General features: G+C 39.0%; 1 protein-coding gene across 1 annotated transcript in view; it reads left to right on the top strand.

Moving 5' to 3' along the window:
* LOC126278856 (cilia- and flagella-associated protein 44-like) overlaps nucleotides 1-21,026 on the top strand; it is a 577,958-nt gene that overhangs the window by 462,841 nt on the left and 94,091 nt on the right. Inside the window, exon 22 of the mRNA XM_049979132.1 lies at nucleotides 4,418-4,586. Within this exon, the coding sequence (XP_049835089.1) occupies nucleotides 4,418-4,586 (169 nt within the window). The remainder of the gene's footprint in view (nucleotides 1-4,417; nucleotides 4,587-21,026) is intronic.

The raw sequence follows: 21,026 nt of genomic DNA, 5'->3' as shown, positions 1-21,026 counted from the left end.
AATCTCACAGGATGGCAACATAGTGAAAGAACTGGAAGCGAGGTGTAGCAAAGCGAATGCAGTGAGTACTCAGCTATGATCTACTCTCTTCTGCAAGAAGGAAGTCAGTACCAAGACTAAGTTATTTGTGCACCGTTCTATCTTTCGACCAACTGTGTTGTATGGGAGCGAAAGCTGGGTGGACTTAGGTTACCTTATCAACAAGGTTGAGGTTACGGATATGAAAGTAGCTAGGATGATTGCAGGTACTAGTAGATGGGAACAATGGCAGGAGGGTGTCCACAATGAGGAAAGAAAGAAAAACTGGGAATGAACACTATAGATGTAGCTGTCAGGGTGAACAGGCTTAGATGGTGGGGTCATGTTACACGCATGGGAGAAGCAAGGTTACCCAAGAGATTCATGGATAGGAGGAGTCGGGGCAGACCAAGGAGAAGGTACCTGGATCGGTTAAGAATGATTTTGAAGTAATAGGTTTAACATCAGAAGAGGCACCAATGTTAGCACTGAATAGGGGATCATGGTGGAATTTTATAAGGGGGCTATGCTCCAGACTGAACGCTGAAAGGCATAATCAGTCTTAAATGATGATGATGATGATGATGGTGTTCTTCTAAATCACATAGTGGGGCATCAATATGAAAAATTTTATGAAGTGCTTTACCTAGTGTGGGCACAAGTTAATATACCAGACCACTGATCTCATGTCTCTTCAATTCAAAAGATAAAGTACTAGCAGTGGGTTTTATAAGATAATTTGCAGTCAGTGTTGCTATATTGGACAGACTTGGAGGCCAATCTACACTAGGCTCATAGAACACCATAGAAGTTGGAGGTTGAAGAAGCCAGGTTTGTCCTTTGCCAAATATTGCATAAATGAAAACTGCAAATGCCTCATAGATACAGAAGTCCTACATATAGGGAGAAAAGGAACAAAGCTCACTCAGTTAAAAATTATAGAAATTAAGAAACAGATTTGTGCATTGCTACATTTATTGCTGAATGGACAAACTCATTTCAATTATTTGCTCCTCTTGGACAATACTGCAACCCCTAGACAGAAAAAAACCTTCTTTCATGTACCAAAATTCCATTCCTATGTGTAGATCCTCTCTATTACATTTTAGTCATAGTTATTGTAAATTCTGTCCTAGTAAACATTGTAAATCCATATGCAGTTTTGTCAAAATTGTAAGCAGAGATAAATTTTACAGTATAAGACAAGAATCAATATTTTCAAAAGTTGACGTGTTTACCTTTGCTTGATTCTCATCTTTGGGAACAGGTATGTACCAGAAAATGCACTTATAACCTGAAACCTAAGTCATACAGCAATAAAAAAGTTTGTAAATCAAAACTGAAAACGTATTCCATTTAGTTAATAAGTCTACAAATAAATTCAATTGCAGAAGATGAAATTTTCTTATCTGTACAATAAAGTATAATATTTCAGTATAGTTTATAGCAGACACTGGAAGAGGTACTGTATGTAATTTATAAAATTTCAAACTGAGTTGAATTAAATGGCCACAAATAGGGTACAATTACTTACTGCAGACATATTTATGTTACTTGCTTTGCGAGATAGTTTAACTGATACATGGTGAGAAGGATAATAGATAGTGAAGCTTATGTAAAGCTGAGTCTGAAAAATATGTGGCAGGGAGGCCCTTTGTGGTAGAAAGGTGTTTAAGTGCTAAAGAAGAAGGTGGACATCATGAGTAATGTACATGCTAATTTAGAACTGCATGCAATTAGAAAGAGGCTAGATGGAAGCAAGATATGTGAACATATCTCAGACTAGTGCAAATAGTTGGACCAAATAACCTTAGGTGGTTGTTATTTGTCTGTCAAAAGTATGTAAGGATGACACTCAAGGCTCTGTAGCATGTTAGCAGATAGTGAACCACAAAGAAGAACCTAAATCCAATCAAAAGTGCTATGAGTGAGCAGCATGTGGAAAGAGGCTGCATGGATGATGAGAAGAAAAAGACTTCTACTTTGAAACAGCTTCATCCAGCCTCCAGGCAGAGTATTGTTCAGAATTATGAATTAGCATCAGTGTGTGTTCTTTTGAATGGAGCATATAGGATGTGAAATTTTGATAATGAGTGTGCTGCCTATAAATGCATGTTGTCTATGGTAGGTTCCTTTTCCTATGTCCTGTTGGCTAACCATAGTTCATCAATGAGCATGGTTGATTGACGTTTACAGTATCTGTTACGAATTATCTGTCAGAAATATTTGAGTGAAGTAAGACAGTTCTTTTCTGTTTTGCCAATGATATTCATTGGGGGTCATAAGAAATAGTTATTAGATGTAAATTGCATTTTTATACTGCCTACATAAATGCTAAATAACCAGGGGATTATCATAAATATAGTACAAATTTTACTGTGATCATTCATTTTAATTTCAAATTTTATGCAAATAGATTTGAGTAGGCGAGTTTTTGCCTTATGTTCCCACCTTCATTGTACCTGTAACTGTAGTGTACCATAGTTCTTCATTGATGTGTGTCAGATAAGGAGAACATGTTGTGACTTACCAGAAAAAAGTTTAGTGGCTTATCCAATGTTTAGGTAACACTTTTATGGTCAAATATACTATGAGATCAAAAGTATCCGGACACACCCCAAAACATATGTTTTTCATATTAGGTGCATTGTGCTGCCACCCAATGCCAGGTACTTCATATCAGTGACTTTAATAGTCATTAGACATTGTGAGAAATCAGAATGGGGCTGTGCAGAACTCATGCACTTTGAATGTGGTCAGGGATTGGGTGTCACTTGTTACACGTCTGTACATGAGTTTCCACACTCCTAAACATCCCTAGGTGCATTGTTTCTTATGTGATAGTGAAGTGGAAACATGAAGGGGCATGCACAGTACAAAAGCGTACAGGCCAACCTCCTCTGTTGACCGACAGAGACCACTGACAGTTGAAGAGGGTTGTAATGTGTAATAGGCAAACAGGCAGTCATCTATCCAGACCATCACACACAAATTCCAAACTGCATCAGGATCCACTGCAAGTAGTATAACACTTAGACAGGAGGTGAGAAAACTTGGATTTCATGGTCGAGTGGCTGCTCATAAGCCACTTATCGAGCCAGTAAATGCCAAATGATGCCTCACTTGGTGTAAGGAGTGTAAACATTGGATGACTGAACAGTGGAAAAATTGTGTGGGGTGGCAGATCATGGTATACAATGTGATGGCAGGGTGTGAGTGTAGCGAATGCCCGGAGAACGTCATCTGGCAGAGTGTGTACATACATAGTGCATGGCCTGTGGCAGGGTGGTTACACGACAATAACATCCTTGTAGTGGACTGGCCTGCTCAGAGTCCTACCTGAATCCTGTAGAACACCTGTGGGATGTTTTGGAACACCAACTTCATGCCAGGCCTCACTGACTGACATCAATACCTCTCCTCAGTGCAGCACTCCTCGAAGAATGAGCTGACATTTCCCAAGGAACCTTCCAGCACCTGTTTGAATGTTCTTTGACTCTCTTTTGTGCAATAAAGTCTTTATTTGCTCAGGACTGGTTTTCTCTGAACATGGTGAAGTATTTTATGAGTGAATGGAAATATCCAAGGTATGCAGCTTTGATTGTTTCCAAGTCACAGACAGATGAAATTGAGCAGATTTGAGCAATAGCTGTGTATCTAAGATTTTGATAAAAGATGTTAGTTTTTATGCCAATAAAAAAATAAATATTTATTTTCAACCATTAGTTCCTTGTCGTAAAGTAGTTAGTAAAAGATGTTAGTTTTTATGCCAATAAAAAAATAAATATTTATTTTCAACCATTAGTTCCTTGAGGTAAAGTAGTTAGTTTAAGTCCCCTGCCATGTGTATAATTTTGATCCTGAACACTGTGAAAATGGAATCACGATTTTGGATATGTGGGATGAGTCATACATAAATTAATGAACTGAGATGCTCTTTCTTAGCAACAGATATCAACTATGAGTGCTTACAGGTATAGCAGAACTAAACTAAATTTTAAGACAATATTTGTCAGGCTATTGCATTAGTTATTACTGGAAGGCATTCCTCCTCAGTGATAAGTGTACAACCGAGCAATTTATCAAATACTGTCATGCTGCTTTAATGTGTGTTTTATCTGTCAAATATGTACCAAAATATAAAGTATCTTTATCAGATGTTGATCATTTTACAATGAAATAGACTGCATCCTTGGTGTGTGTGTGTGTGTGTGTGTGTGTGTGTGTGTGTGTGTGTGTACATATACAACAAATAATAAGTAGACTACATAATAAGCACATTGTAGTCCAATACTTATTTTTCAATATATTTTTTATTTTATATTATATTATTATTATCATATTATATTATTTTTTAATATAAACCGTACCAGTAATGAAAACACTCAATATTTCACAGAATCTGATGAAGAGTCATCAACTTCAGAAGAAAGCTCTGAAGATGAGGATGAAGACCTTGGAAGTATAGAATCAGGAGAAATAGGACCTATAAAACTTGATGAAACAATTTGTCCTGAAGGATGTAACAGAAATAATTATGACCTGGCATTTCAGCTTCGTGCAAAGAGGTAGGATATCAAATTTAACTGAACTTTCTGTACTTAAATGTAAGGCATAAATCATCAGAAAACACTTTATTTTATATTTTTTATTTTTTAAAGAAAAAGGAACCTTCCCTTGTAGCAATAGTTTATGACAGGTTACTGGAGCAGTGATGTCTCTCCCTCAAAATGTTGGTAATATCACAGGTCATTCTGGTCATCTAGAAGAGTTGTTGGTCAAATGTTCATTACTGTAGTTCTATAATGCTGACACAAGTATTTTGTAAAATTATTTCACATATTATAGAAATTTTTGAATTGTGAAAATCTCCTTTACAACATTGATTGAAAAAAATGGTGAAACTTATTTATTCATTGTGTTATGCAGCTCAGTCTATCCATGAGACCAAGAAGGCAATAGATAGCTGCACCCAAGTTAATACCATATTCCATGGGGTTATAAGACTTGTGATACTGTTTGACACTGTTGCTTACTAGATAAATACGAGCTTATAAAATATCAGATTGGACTTGTGAATGAAGATTTCTACATCTACATCACTACTCTGCAGTTCTCATCCAAGTGCTTTGTAGAGGGTCTTCTTTAAGTGTCTTCTTGTCTTGACTGTTCCACTCTTGGACAGTGTGACAAAAAAGTGAAGACCTAAATCTTTCCATGCAAACTCTATTTTGTTATGATGTTCATTTCTCCACATCTAGGCATTTTTAATTCAGAGGAGAAAGCTGCTGACTGAAATTTTGTGAAAAGATCTCGCTTACTGAAAAATATGTTTGGTTTAATGATTACCACCCCAACTCACTCATCATATCTGTGGTGCTCTCTTCCCTATGTATGATAATACAAGCTGCCCTTGTTTGAACTTTTTCAATGTCCTCCGTCAGTCCCATTTGGTAAGGATCCCATAAAATGCAGCAATACTTTAGCAGAAGAGGGAAAAGTGTAGTGTAGGCAGTCTCTTTAGTAGATCTGGTGAATCTCCTACGTGTTCTACCAATAAAACACAGTCCTTGGTTCTCCTTCCCAACAAGATTTTTCTACATGATGGTTCCAGTTTAAGTTGTTCGTAACCATAATCCCTAGGCATTGAGATGAAGCAACAACCTTAAAATTTTTGTTATTTATTGTGTAACCAAAATTTAATGGTTTCATTTTTGTGCTCATTTGGAGGATCCCATACTTTTTATTGTTCAGTCAGTTGCCACTTTTTGCAGCATACATATATCGTGTCTAACAATGGAAACTCCAGGTAGGAATATCAGCAATGTAGGAAAAGACAGATTGCTACTTCCATAAGGAAGACATGTTAACTTGCAGACAGGCACAATTAAAAGAGACTAACATACAGCTTTCAGCCACTGCCTTCATTAACAGGGAGAGACACACACAATTCACACACATGAGCAGGCACACTTTGTGCACACACGACCACCAACTCCAGCATCTCAGGCCAGAATACTGGAGCTGGAGGTCATGTGCGCATGAGGTGTGCTTGCCTATGTGTGTGAATGGTGTGTCTCTCTTTACTGATGAAGAGTGTGGCCAAAAGCTCTGTGTTAGTGCCTTTTAATATTGCCTGTCTGCAACATGTCTTCTTTATAATAAGTAGCAATTCGTCTTTTCCTACATTGTAGGTATTGTGTCTAAATCTTTTTGTAATTCTTACTAATGCTTTTATGACTTCACCAGGTGGTAAATGGCAGCATGATCTACAAACAACCTAAGGGGTCTATTCACATTGTCTCCTGTACCATTTACATTCTTTAGAAACAGCAAAGGGCCTATAATACTTCTTTGGGAAACCTCAGATTTCATTTCTGTTTCACAGAATACACTCAACTACTACAAATTGTGTCCTTTATGACATGATATCTTAAACCCAGTCAAATAACTGAGATGCTACTCAATAGGCATGCAATTTGATTGGAAGCTGCTTGTGAAGAACCATCTATCAAAATCCTTCTCAAAATCTAGAAATAAGGAATGAACTTGGAATCCCCTGTTGATAGCACTCATTACTTTGCGTGAATAAAGGGCCAGTTGTTTTTACGAGAATGAAATTTTGTGAATCCATGCTATGTGTCAATAGATAATTTTCTTTAAGATATTTCACAATGTTTGAACACAGCATAGGTTCCAAAATCTTACTGCAAATTGATGTCAATGATAACAGTCTATGATGAAGTGGCTTACTTCTATTTCATTTCTAGCGTACTGATGTGACCTGTGTGACTTTCGAAGTGGCTTACTTCTATTGCATTTCTAGCGTACTGATGTGACCTGTGTGACTTTCCAATTCTTGAGTATAAATTTTCATTGAGCAAGTGGTTCTATATGATTGTTAAATATGGAGCTATTATGTCACTGTACTCCAAAAGGAGCCAAATTGATACAGAGTCTGGGATAGAAGACATGCCTTTATTAAGTTACTTAAGTTGCCTTGCTGCGCTGAGGCTATCTGCTTCTAAGATACTCATTTTGGCAACTGTTACTGACTTGAATTCTAGAACTTTATGGCATTTTCTTTGATAAAAGATTTTCAGAAAACCACTAATAATAACTCATACTGTGGCAGCCATGCTGCAAAAATGCATACCTGCTGACAGGCAAAATTTTGGCAACATGTGGTGCAGACAGGCACACATCAGCAAAAAAGGCGACAACAGTGTGAACCGAGCTGCTGTACAGTACAGACATGTCTTTTGAGAGTCTGATATCTGAATCCACAGACCACATGTGTTGAGCTTAATGCAAGTTCCCCTCAGACATGTAACAGAATTTGTTTGATGCTCTCTGTTCATTTCTACCTTTGTTTCATCACTTCCATGAAATACACCGTGCCATGCAATCATGAGAAAAAGTTTGTTTCATTCTGGACTTGTGTCTACTGTTCTCCTGTGCTCATAAACTTGGACAACATGCTTGTCACTGAGGAGTGTACACCCTCCGAGGTCACCATTAAAGTGGATCTGTTATGCAAACACAATTATCACAATCACTGGTTAATGGTCATTGTGATTTGATTGCATTTTTGGTACTTGTTCATTAACTCGTTTGTCAGAATAAATACATTTTTGGCAAGTGTTAAAGATTACTTCAATCTATGTTTGGTATGTTGGTGAAAATACATATTTAAAGTCAGTGGTAGACCTAAAATATCATCTGAAATTCTGCTAAATGCCTTCACCAAAAATTATTATTAATAATTATTTCATGTGCCACAGAAAGCATAAACAGTTTCAACAACACTCTTGGCAACATGCTACAGCTCACAGCAACAAACAACCCTTAGCAAACAGAGAGCACTGTGACGGATACAGGAAATAGTGATCACAAGGTCATTGTTGTGAGACTGGGTACCATAACACACAAACCCACCAAATGTAAACACAAAATATATCTATTAAAAAAGCAAATAAAAATTGGCTGTGGTTTCCTAAGAGATAGTCTCCATTCCTTCCAAACTAACTATGTAAGTGTAGACTAGATGTGACTTAAATGCAAGGAAATAGTACTGATGACAACTGAGAGATTCATATGTTGCCAAAATTTTGCCTGTCGGCAGGTATGCAGTTTTGCAGCATGGCTGCCACAGTATGAGTTAAGTACCTGTTTGAAACAAAGCAAAACCCAAATTTTCTGTGAACTTCCAGTGAGTATATCATCTGAGACAGAAGGGTTGGTAAATGGAACCAATTATTTGTTTATGCTGGTTGTTGGTTGTAACCTCTACACATACTGATTATGTTCCTATGAAACAGGGCAAGCAACTGCATCTGGCTCAGGAGCTCTATCAGCCATAGAAAGTTCCCTAAACGAGTTTTTCAGATGAACTGGGTAGGATTTTCAATCTGTCCCACAGATTAACTTTTGCTGCCATCCGCACTTTGACATGACCCCCTACTCGATCATGGGTGAGGGGTGAATCTCAATGTGGACAATTACTGGACCAATCACTGTAGTGGACTAATTGGTGGATGTGCTGGATGTTTTTCCTTGGATACCCACATTCAGTTGGATAGCCACATTTGGCCCCCTACAGTGATGTTCATTGGCAACTGCCTCAAGATGTGTGATCAAAGTCAGCATTGCCTGTAGCTGTGTGTAAGGGGTCCAGTGAGTATATCATCTGAGACAGAAGTACTGGTAAATGGAACCAATTAGTTGTTTATGCTGGTTGTTGGTTGTAACCTCTACACATACTGATTATGTTCCTATGAAACAAGGCAAGCAACTGCATCTGGATCAGGAGCTCTATCAGCCATAGAAAGTTCCCTAAATGAGTTTTTCAGATGAACTGGGTAGGATTTTCAATCTGTCCCACAGATTAACTTTTGCTGCCATCCATACCTTGATATGACCTACTACCCGATCATGGGTGAGGGGTGAATCACCATGTGGATAATTACTGGACCAATCACTGCAGTGTACTAATTGGTGGAAGTGCTGGATGTTCCTTGGATACCCACATTCAGTTGGATAGCCACATTTGGCCCCCTACAGTGATGTCCATTGGCAACAGCCACAAGATGTGTGACCAAAGTCAGCATTGCCTGGAGCTGTGGGTAAGGGGTCACCAACTCGACCCACATCTGAAAACAGCATTCACAGTCCCTATCCATATTAGAGTCAGCAGAAATCTTTGCTACACAAATATGTGGGAAATTTAAGAATTTAACTGCAAAAGCAAAACTAAATAAGTAATAAGCTTTTAGTTAAAAGTTTGTAATATAATAAACAAACAAACAATGTACTCTCCTGGTGGTGCTGGAGCAAAGGGTGATGCATGGCTAAGTCATTTACAATGGTTATTTCCTAGCCAGCAGGATAGAGCTTATCATTATTAAAGAGAAAAAAATCATCAGATGTTATAATATCTTTGGCTGTATCCCAACAGAATGTGGTAAGACCATTACTGTAGACTGTTTGTGTGTGTGTGTGTGTGAATGGAGGAGGAAGGTGGAGGTTAGGTCAGGGTGACACACAATAATGGGAATGTTTGAAATGAGTAGTGGCAGCCATGGGCAGGTAGCAGCACTGCGTGTTCATGACAGTTAGTGAGTAAACAGTCCACCATTTCAGTAATCATGGATCAGTGGAAAACACAACATCGTGCGTTAGCCATAAAAATGTTTTATAAAAACAGTGATAGTTTGTTAGCAGTGCAGAAGGAGTTTTGACGTTTTTACAATTTAGGACATGATGATGCCCCTCTGTGATAAAATGTTGGAGTAATAACTTTGAAGAGACTGGATCTGCCCTCAAGAAGAACACAACAGGATGACCAAGAAGTTTGCATTCTCCAGCGAAAATTGATGTACGCGAGTCTGTCTCACAGTGCCCACAGCGTTCGATCCGTAAGCAAGCAGCAGTGATTGGAATGTCCTGGGAGAGTGTTCACAGAATTTTTCATCTTGATTTAAAATTTCATCTGTACAAACTACAGATGGTGCAACAATTGAAGGAGAACAATTACTGGTTACAATTAGGATTCTGTCAACAAATGATGACAAAAATAAACAATGATGATGAATTTCTAAACAAGTTGTGGATGTCAGATGAAACACATTTTCATCTCACAGGTTTTGTGAATAAACAGAAATACCATTACTGGGCAAACACAAATCCTAATGATGTTCATGAGCACCCTTTACATGCTAGGAATGTGACAGTATGGTGTGGTGTTTCATCACATGGGATTATCGGACCAAATTTTTTGCAAATGAACGGGGAAACACTATAACTGTCAATGCCAATTGTTACATGGCGATGTTATGAACTTTCATTACACCTTCATTGAATAACTTTCAAAATGTTCAAGAAGCCTGGTCCCAACAGGATGGAGTAACATTACATAGTGCATGGCAATCAATGGCATATGTTTGAGAATTGTTTGACAACCATGTGATCTCATGATTCAGTAACACTGGCTGGACACCTAGATCACCAGATTTATCCGTTTGTGATTTTTTTCTTGTGGGGCTACCTCAAGAACAAAATCTAGATGACTCAACCAACAACCCTGGATGAGCTGGAACAGGGAATTTGGGATGCAATTCACAGAGGCCAGATGAGATGTTGCAGTGATCAATGAGGAATCTCAACAGCAGATTTCATTAATGTAATCATACAGTAGGACACCATCTAAAGGATGTAATTAAAAAAAATGATAAATGCCATCAATGTTTCATAAATGGCAAAGTTTTAAGGTTTCAATTAATACAAATGCAATTTCTTTCCCTCATAACTTCTAATTTTATTGGATTGTGGAAATGCTCCTGTTTTCTGTGCCACCATTTATTTAATGTCCCATTGACAATGAGGTAATTAGAGATGGTGCACAAGCTCAGATTAGGGGAGGATGGGGAAGGAAATCAGCCATGCCTTTTCAAAGGAACCATCCTGACATTTGCCTGAAGCAATTTAGGGGAATCACAGAAAACCTATGTCAGGATGGCCGGTTATGTGTGTGTAAATGATGTAGATCCTAAGATGATCACAGATGTCCAATCCGCACATTCACATGTTAACTCTGCACATGACAGAGGGGCATAGTGCTTAATATATACATATATGTTTTTCCTTTCTGGACCAGTGCTACACCCTGTGTTCTGGGTGAATTACAGAATTAATACCCACATGATTGTGCAGATAAATGATAAAATCTAAACAAAACACTGACCCGTACAATGGTGATAGTTGTTATTCGCTCCACAGTGGAAAGCATAATCTGAAAGGAAATACAAATAATGGCCCGCAGTTGTAGTTGTTACACTTGTGCCATCTAAGACTTTCACTGTGGCATGCTTCAATAAAATCTTTTCAGCTTACAAGCCACTTGAATTTTGAGTAAGACACTTGAGCTTTTGATAGTTGTCTCCACCATCATCACCACGAGTTAAAATCACTGACTACTAGGCCTGGCAGTGTGTTCTGATTATATAGATGCAATGGCAGCATCAGAAAAGGGGTGCTGTTACAAGACACTCTGGATGTTTTTGCCCAACAGTTTTTACCAGAGATTGTTAAGCTTTCTGCCATACCTTAATATCAATGTATTTCCTGTACTGGAACGAATATTATGAGATAACAGATGGTACATCCATGGGGTCCCCACTGTCTCCAGCTGTCATAAACTTTTTCATAGAGCACTTTGAGGAGCAAGCTCAGAACTCTGTGAGGTAGCATCTGCTTTGCTTCTTATGGTACACTGATGACACCTTATCTCAAGATTGAATTTACTGACAAATTGGAGAGCAATAGCAAACTTCCAGTTTTGAATGTTTCAGCTGAGTGGAAGGCAGAAGGCTGGGGTGGTCATTCAGTGTACAGGTAATCTAAGTGTACTGTCTAGTACCTGAATGCCAATAGTTTTCACCACCCTGTACACAACAAAGCAGTGCTCACTGTGTTAGAATTTAGCACACAGGGCAAAGATTATTTATGATGACAACCACCTGGAGTCTGAATTTCAGCATTTGAAGTGTGTGTTCAGAGAAAATTGTTACAGCAAAGGAGAAATTGCAAAAGCTTTCAGGCAAGGTCAGTGAAAGACAGAAGAGGCCAAGCTGGCTGCATTCCTTCCACACCGTGGAGCAACTACTAATAAAATATGATGTGTGCTGAAGAGACGTGGACTGAGGCCCATGTTCCAGCCTCACCTCCAAGAAAAGAGATACATTACACAAGATTAATGCACGTCTTTGAGTTCCTGGCATGTACGGTGTCCCATGTAAATGTGGTAGCATTTACAAAGGTCAAACTGGTTTCTCTGTTACTGAGCATTGTGCCGAGTACTCATAGCATATTAAAAAAAAAAGGAACTTGAGAACTTGATCAAGGCTGAACATTGCCTAGAAAATGGACACAAAAAATGATTTGAAATGATGAGAGCTTTGGCTCAGACATTATATGTGATGCAGAAAGTGTAAAGGGACCTCTTGTTGAAAATTTTGGCTTTTGAGTTATTGTAATTTTTTCGTTCAGAGTTTTTGTTTGTTTTTTGTTTTGTAAATGTGTATTAGAGAATATAAATACAATAATACTATGTATTATTGTAAGTGATTGAAAGGTTTAGCAACAATCTACCATTCAGAAGATCAAATCTTCCTATGGAGTCTAGAGTTTCACAGAAATAACCACAGTACAGACTTCAAAATCCACTGAGGGGCCTACAGCTGATCCGTTAAATCCTGCTGCCAAGAGACAAAATAATATTGGCACAACACCCTCCAACACAGCAAGTCTACTGCAGCAATGGTAGAGATTTCCACATGCTGTAGCACAACACTGCACTTCCATTGTCACCTACATAACTGGGGAATAGACACCTGTCACAACATACCTGGGAAGAGTCACTTTACTGGGTGTGATTAAAAAGTAATGGGAATTTTCATTTTTCTTCAAGAATCTTTATTTATTGATCAAAATCACTTTTGTCCTTTCAATGCAATTTCCTTTAGAGATAATACATTTGGGCCAGCACTTCTTCCACTCTTGGAAGCGCTTCTGAAACTCACTTTTCGTTATGCTGCTCAGCTCCTTCAGTGATACTGCTTCTGTCTCCTCAGCAGTGCAAAACAATGTGCTTTCATGGTTCTCTTCAGCTTTGAGGATAGTTAGATGTCACAGTGGGCCATATTTGGCATATAAAGTTGCTAAGGCGATATAATGGTTTTCATTTTGCCAAAACGATCATGAACAGGCATTAAGGTCTGAGTGGGAGCATTATAGTGATGCAATTTCCACTAGTGGCTTTTACACAATTCTGGCTGTCTTCTTTGGACTGCTTCATACAAATAGCACTTAACTTCCAGGTATCATTCCTTGCAGACCGCATGACCACAAGACAGGAACTCATGATGTGCTATCCCATTGTAATCAAAGAAAACAGTGAGAAGAACTTTTACATGTGATTGAAGTTGTCGAACTTTTTTTGGTCTTGGCTCTTCAGGCAGTCGCCATTGGGATGAATGGGGCTTGGTTTTGATGTCATGTACATATACCTATGTTTAATCAGCTTTTATAACCGCCTTCAGAAGTTCTGAATCATTGTCAACTTCATTCAGTGACATCATTTTTGGTTGAAATTCAGCAATTTTGGAACTAACTTTACTGTTACATGTTTCATGCCTAAAACATCTAAAAAAATTTGCTTGACATGAGCCACAGGCTATACTGACATCATCAACAACCTCACTGATGGTTATTTGGTGACTTTACAGAACCATTTCCTTTACTACTTTCACATTGCCATCAGTAATTGACATGGTAGGGCATCCAGAGCAGTTGTTGTCTTCAACGTCTTCTTGACACTCTTTGAAATATTTATTCGGCACGGGAACTCTTGTTACTCATAGTAGATTTGCCAAAAGATACAGTTAATATTTTGAATTCAGCGCTACACTTTATTCAATTTTTTAAAGAAAATTCAATGGAAATTCTTTGCTCCATCTTTTTTGATAGTAAAAATTTCCTGAGCAATCAAAACTGTGTATAAACTTTTTGACTGTCAACAATAAACTAAGTATTTAAAACAGCTGAAAATGCATACATCAGGAACATGTGTACCAACAAGATAAAAAAAAATTGAAAATCAAATGTATAAAGCCTGCAAAATTAAAAAATAATTCACATTACTTTTTGATTACACTTCATACATACTCAAATCTCAGCTTTGGCAGCACTTGTATTCATATTAGAATGGTTCTAGGACTCTTTGAGTCCAGCGGATGTCATAACAGTCTCCCTGTGAACTGACAGTCCCATAGGAGCCAAGCAGCTTCAATTATACATTACAACATCGTCACCCAAGCCACTGGTCTAGAAGCTGCTGCTAGACCCAGCAGTTGTGGGTCTAGAAACTCTGCTACCAAGGGGAGATCTCCACATTAACTTCAACCGGCATTCCATATAACTCTAAGGGTCTTGGTTTTGGCATAGGACATATGCGTCCTGATCCTACTAGTCATGGCCAATGCATATAACCGCAGGGGCTGCCTGAAGAGCCTATCTTACATCAGTATGGCTGCCACACCAGCCATGTCCTTCTGCTGAGGCAGCACCGTTTCCTTGTGTACACATGCACTGTTGTGTGCCAAGCATGCCACAGGGCACTGAGGTAGCAACCACTGCATCGATGACAACACATGCCACTTAGGCGCCGTAAACAACCTCCGCACAAGTCTTGCAAAATAAACAATCTCGTTATTAACTGAACCCTCCTGATACTGCACGCAACATGGCGCTGGTAGAATGCGTCTGACCAACCAACACACTCCATTCTGGGGCAAAAGTGACATCCTGACACTGCAATATGTACTAAAAGGACAGCATAAGACAAAGTATAACCAGTACCTCAGCAGTGACTCGCATGACTATAACCGACAGATAGTGTTGTGTGGGCTGGCATATGAGGTGAGAAGGAGTCCTGTGGCAGTTCTTCAGCTCTGACCCTTGCTGGTGTTCTTGAGCATTCCAGCTGGATTTGTGCAGTCATCTCATACTAGGCAGAGCTAAGTTGCAAGTCATTGTTGTGGTTTACTGGGTCTTCAGTCCGCCCCCGGTAGCTGAATGGTCAGCATGTCAGAATGTCCATCCTAAGGGCCCAGGCTCGATTCCCGGCTGGGCGGAGATTTTCCCCGCTCAGGGACTGGGTGTTGTGTTGTCCTAATCATAATCATTTCATCCCCATCGATACACAGGTTGCAGACGTGGTGTCAAATCGAAAGACTTGCACCCGGCGAACGGCCTATCTGACAGGAGGCCCTAGTCACACAACAAGTCCTCTGGTGTGACAAACCATCTTCATATCTGCAAACACGAATGTATGAACTCTTTGAATCTGTGCTTCACTGGTGCCAATTTTCCTGGGTATTCTTGATGCACATGTCTCACATACTCCATGAATCACCACAAACTGCAGTGTTGTGTTTGACCTATGTACAGTCTTCCAAGCTCCAGACAATGTTTTACATGCCAGATTATTTGTAGTTACATCTGCTCTTTTAAAGAGACTGGCATTTCACTAGTTTTGCCGGAAGGATGAAAAATAATCTCCACACAGGGCTTGCTCAATATCCTGGCAATTTTTGTCACAGGCTGGTATCACATGTGGTAGAAATGCCAGGCTGCTGCTTTGTTTTCTGTCTTTCTAGAACAGAGGGCTTGTTTTGTTTGTATTTGTGATTAGCTGCACAAAAGTGGTAAGCACAGTGAGATCCTATGATTAATGATGGTAGCTTTTGGCATACAAGTAGAGGTCAATGTGGATCTTCTTATGATATTTTCCTTATGATGCACTGAGTGCTAAATTATTTTGTTCACTTTCTTCTTAATTAGAGTGTCCAGGAAAAGTAGGCAACCATTTTATTCTGATTACTACTTTATGTTCCCATGACTTCAATTTAGTGTGGTAATAATATTTGTAGGCCACAGCCACTTGATATGCATAGCAGTATGTACTTACAATTATTTAAATAAGACTGCTTGAAAACCTAGTACACCACAACAGTTGCTTTGAATTCGGTCCTGCCTTTGATCAGAAGCCATCAATGGAAAAGGTCAAATGAATGTGTTGGGACTCAATATGCTACCACCCCATTTACCTCCACTTCCTCCACTGTCTAGTATGCTCACTTGCAAATGCATGCAGTTGGTCTTCACCCAACTCCAGCACATGAAACATAGGAAACTGGAACATATAAATGTTGAAATTGTACAGGACCTCAATATTTTTGTACAGGTTGTAGAGTAAAACACTTGCTGTTTTGAAATGTTGATACAAATTGACCAGTTTACTGGTAACATCTAGAGAATAATTCATCAGTGTAATTTGGCAAGAAGAATACGTTACTGTTTGACTATACAATTGGCAACTAATCACCAGAAATAGTCAGAATCAAAACTTGATAGGAGTTGTTTATTAAAAATTCTAGGCCAGGATCATAAAAATATCTTTACTGATAAAGTTTCAGCTCATTGATAAACCATCTTCAGAACAATATGAAATTATTATTTTGTTCATCATGTATAAGCCACATTGAACAAAATAATAACTTCATATTGATCTGAAGGTGGCTCATCAATGACCTGAAACTAGTTGTCGGTAAAGATATTTTTGCAATTTTGACCTAGTAGTTTTTATGCATGTTGTTGTTGTGGTCTTCAGTCCTCAGATTGGTTTGATGCAGCTCTCCATGCTACTCTATCCTGTGCAAGCTTCTTCATCTCCCAGAACCCACTGCAACCCACATCCTTCTGAATCTGCTTAGTGTAGTCATCTCTTGGTCTCCCTCTACGATTTTTACCCTCTATGCTGCCCTCTAATACTAAATTGGTGATCCCTTCATGCCTCAGAACATGTCCTACCAACCGATCCCTTCTTCTAGTCAAGTTGTGCCACAAACTTCTCTTCTCCCCAATCCTATTCAATACTTCCTGATTAGTTATATGATCTACCCATCTAATCTTCAGCATTCTTCTGTAGCACCACATTTTGAAACCTTCTATTCTCTTCTTGTCCAAACTATTTATCGTCCATGTTTCATTTTCATACATGGCTACACTCCATACAAATACTTTCAGAAATGACTAACTGACACTTAAATCAATACTTGATGTTAACAAATTTCTCTTCTTCAGAAACGCTTTCTTTGCCATTGCCAGTCTACGTTTTATATCCTCTCTACTTCGACCATCATCAGTTATACTGCTCCCCAAATAGCAAAACTCCTTTACTACTTTAAGTGTCTCATTTCCTAATCTAATTCCCTCAGCATCACCCGACTTAATTCGACTACATTCCATTATCCTCATTTTGCTTTTGTTGATGTTCATCTTATATCCTCCTTTCAAGACACTATCCATTCCGTTCAACTGCTCTTCCAAGTCCTTTGCTGTCTCTGACAGAATTACAATGTCATCGGCGAACCTCAAAGTTTTTATTTCTTCTCCATGGATTTTAATACCTACTCCAAATTTTTCTTTTGTTTCCTTTACTGCTTGCTCAATATACAGATTGAATAACATCGGGGAGAGACTATAACCCTGTCTCACTCCCTTCCCAACCACAGCTTCCCTTTCATGTTCCTCGACTCTCATAACTGCCATCTGGTTTCTGCACAAATTGTAAGTAGCCTTTCGCTCCCTGTATTTTACCCCTGCCACCTTCAGAATTTGAAAGAGAGTATTCCAGTCAACATTGTCAAAAGCTTTCTCTAAGTCTACAAATGCTAGAGACATAGGTTTGCCCTTCCTTAATCTAGCTTCTAAGATAAGTCGTAGGGTCAATATTGCCTCACGTGTTCCAACATTTCTACGGAATCCAAACTGATCTTCCCCGAGGTCGGCTTCTACTAGTTTTTCCATTCGTCTGTAAAGAATTCGTGTTTGTATTTTGCAACTGTGACTTATTAAACTGATTGTTCAGTAATTTTCACATCTGTCAACACCTGCTTTCTATGGGATTGGAATTATTATATTCTTCTTGAAGTCTGAGGCTATTTCGCCTGTCTCATACATCTTGCCACCAGATGGTAGAGTTTTGTCAGGACTGGCTCTCCCAAGGCCTTCAGTAGTTCCAATGGAATGTTGTCTACTCCGGGGGCTTTGTTTCAACTCATGACTTTCAGTGCTCTGTCAAACTCTCCCCGCAATATCATATCTTCCATTTCATCTTCATCTACATCCTCTTCCATTTCCATAATATTGTCCTCAAGTACATCGCCCTTGTATAGACCCTCTATATACTCCTTCCACCTTTCTGCTTTCCCTTCTTTGCTTAGAACTGGGTTTCCATCTTAGCTCTTGATGTTCATACAAGTGGTTCTCTTATCTCCAAAGGTCTCTTTAATTTTCCTGTAGGCAGTATCTATCTTACCCCTAGTGAGATAAGACTCTACATCCTTACATTTGTCCTCTAGCCATCCCTGCTTAGCCATTTTGCACTTCCTGTTGATCTCATTTTTGAGGCATCTGTATTCCTTTTTGCCTGCATTATTTTCTGCATTTTTATATTTTCCCCTTTCATTAATTAAATTCAATATTTCTTCTGTTACCCAAGGATTTCTACTAGCCCTTGTCTTTTTACCTACTTGATCCTCTGCTGCCTTCACTACTTCATCCCTCAAAGCTACCCATTCTTCTTCTACTGTATTTCTTTCCCCCATTCCTGTCAATTGCTCCCTTATGCTCTCCCTGAAACTCTGTACAACCTCTGGTTCTTTTAGTTTATCCAGGTCCCATCTCCTTAAATTCACACCTTTTTGCAGTTTCTTCAGTTTTAATCTACAGGTCATAACCAATAGCTTGTTATCAGAGTCCACATCCGCCCCTGGAAATGTCTTACAATTTAAAACCTGGTTCCTAAATCTCTGTCTTACCATTATATAATCTATCTGATACCTTTTATTATCTCCAGGCTTCTTCCATGTATACAGCCTTCTTTTATGATTCTTGAACCAAGTGTTAGCTATGATTAAGTTGTGCTCTGTGCAAAATTCTTCCAGGCGGCTTCCTCTTTCATTTCTTTGCCCCAGTCCATATTCACCTACAACGTTTCCTTCTCTCCCTTTTCCTACTACTGAATTCCAGTCACCCATGACTATTAAATTTTCATCTCCCTTGACTATCTGAATAATTTCTTTTATTTGATCATACATTTCTTCAATTTCTTTGTCATCTGCAGAGCTAGTTGGCATAAAACTTGTACTACTGTAGTAGGTGTGGGCTTCGTATCTATCTTGGCCACAATAATGTGTTCACTATGCTGTTTGTAGTAGCTTACCCGCATTCCTATTTTCCTATTCATTATTAAACCTACTCCTGCATTACCCCTATTTAATTTTGTGTTTATAACCCTGTAGTCACCTGACCAGAAGTCTTGTTCCTCCTGCCACCGAACTTCACTAATTCCCACTATATCTAACTTTAACCTAGCCATTTCCCTTTTCAAGTTTTCTAACCTACCTGCCCGATTAAGGGATCTGACATTCCACACTCCGATCCGTAGTATGCCAGTTTTCTTTCTCCTGATAACAACATCCTCTTGAGTAGTCCCCACCCAGAGATCCGAATGGGGGACTATTTTACCTCCGGAATATTTTACCCAAGAGGACGCCATCATCATTTAATCATACAGTAAAGCTGCATGCCCTCGGGAAAAATGACGGCCGTAGTTTCCCCTTGCTTTCAGCCATTCGCAGTACCAGCACAGCAAGGCCGTTTTGGTTATTGTTACAAGGCCAGATCAGTCAATCATCCAGACTGTTGCCCCTGCAACTACTGAAAAGGCTGCTGCCCCTCTTCAGGAACCACACGTTTGTCTGGCCTCTCAACAGATACCCCTCTGTTGTGGTTGCACCTACGATACGGCTATCTGTATTGCTGAGGCACGCAAGCCTCCCCACCAACAGCAAGGTCCATGGTTCATTGGGGAAGGTTTTTATGCATATACCTTAACATAACAGATAACATGTCTCCCTATTTGACAAAAAGTTCAGGAGAGTCTGTCCAAATCGATTTCAAGGTGAAGAAACCGATCTAGAGCATCATGGAGGAGATAATCCAAGTCTATAGGTAAGTGCTAAATGAGAAGTAATGTTTATTGAGTATAGGTTTACTTTTCAATAATAATAGTACATATTCCAAGAAGAGTCAAGCAACATATTTCTTGCACTCCCTCCTACATACATCTCACAAAATGACTCTAATGGTAAAATCCAAGAAACTGGAACTCAAATGGTTCATTGAAAAATGACACTGTGTATCCTGAACTAAAATTGCACCACCTTCTCTTACTAAATGTAATTTCCAATTAAATGTGCCAGTGTCAGGGGAAAGGATGATTAATATTTTTCTGAGTGAAGTATCATGTCATTGTATAGCGTTTTGTGTTTGATACTACGATGTGGTACAACACCCAGAAGAATTTTAATCATTTTGACACTGGCTGTGGAAGCCTATATATAATAAGGAAACAAACTTGAAACAAGTCCCATCTTGGGTGCAGCTCATAATTCTAAAATCGAAAAGGGGCATGTGACATATCGAACAGACAGAGAATCACGTGAGAAAAAAAATTATGGCTTTCATTTGAGCATAGCTTTATTCTTTCTCAAATTATGTTGCTTTTTGTACAGAAAAAGACAAATGATGATAACACATAAAGGGCGCAGGACGTGTTTGACGTGTCATCCAGCATGTTGTAAGGTAGTTGTTATCTGCTTCACCCATTCCTCATGCTCTTTAACCAACACCTGTCATGATAGAATGCAAGCACAAGCATTAGCAACCAGCTACTTGGTGTGTGCAATGTTTCTGAACTAGAGTGCATACGCAGTTACCTTCACATGTTCCCACAGATAGCAGTTTAGTGCACTTAAATCTAAGGAATGTCCTGGTCACTCCACTGGACTTATATGACCTATCCATCTCTGGGGAAACTGGAC

The sequence above is a fragment of the Schistocerca gregaria genome, chromosome 6, assembly GCF_023897955.1.
Source record: "Schistocerca gregaria isolate iqSchGreg1 chromosome 6, iqSchGreg1.2, whole genome shotgun sequence".
Lineage (NCBI taxonomy): Eukaryota > Metazoa > Arthropoda > Insecta > Orthoptera > Acrididae > Schistocerca > Schistocerca gregaria.
Note: the sequence above shows the minus strand (reverse complement) of the source record. Positions and strands in the feature narration are given on the sequence as shown.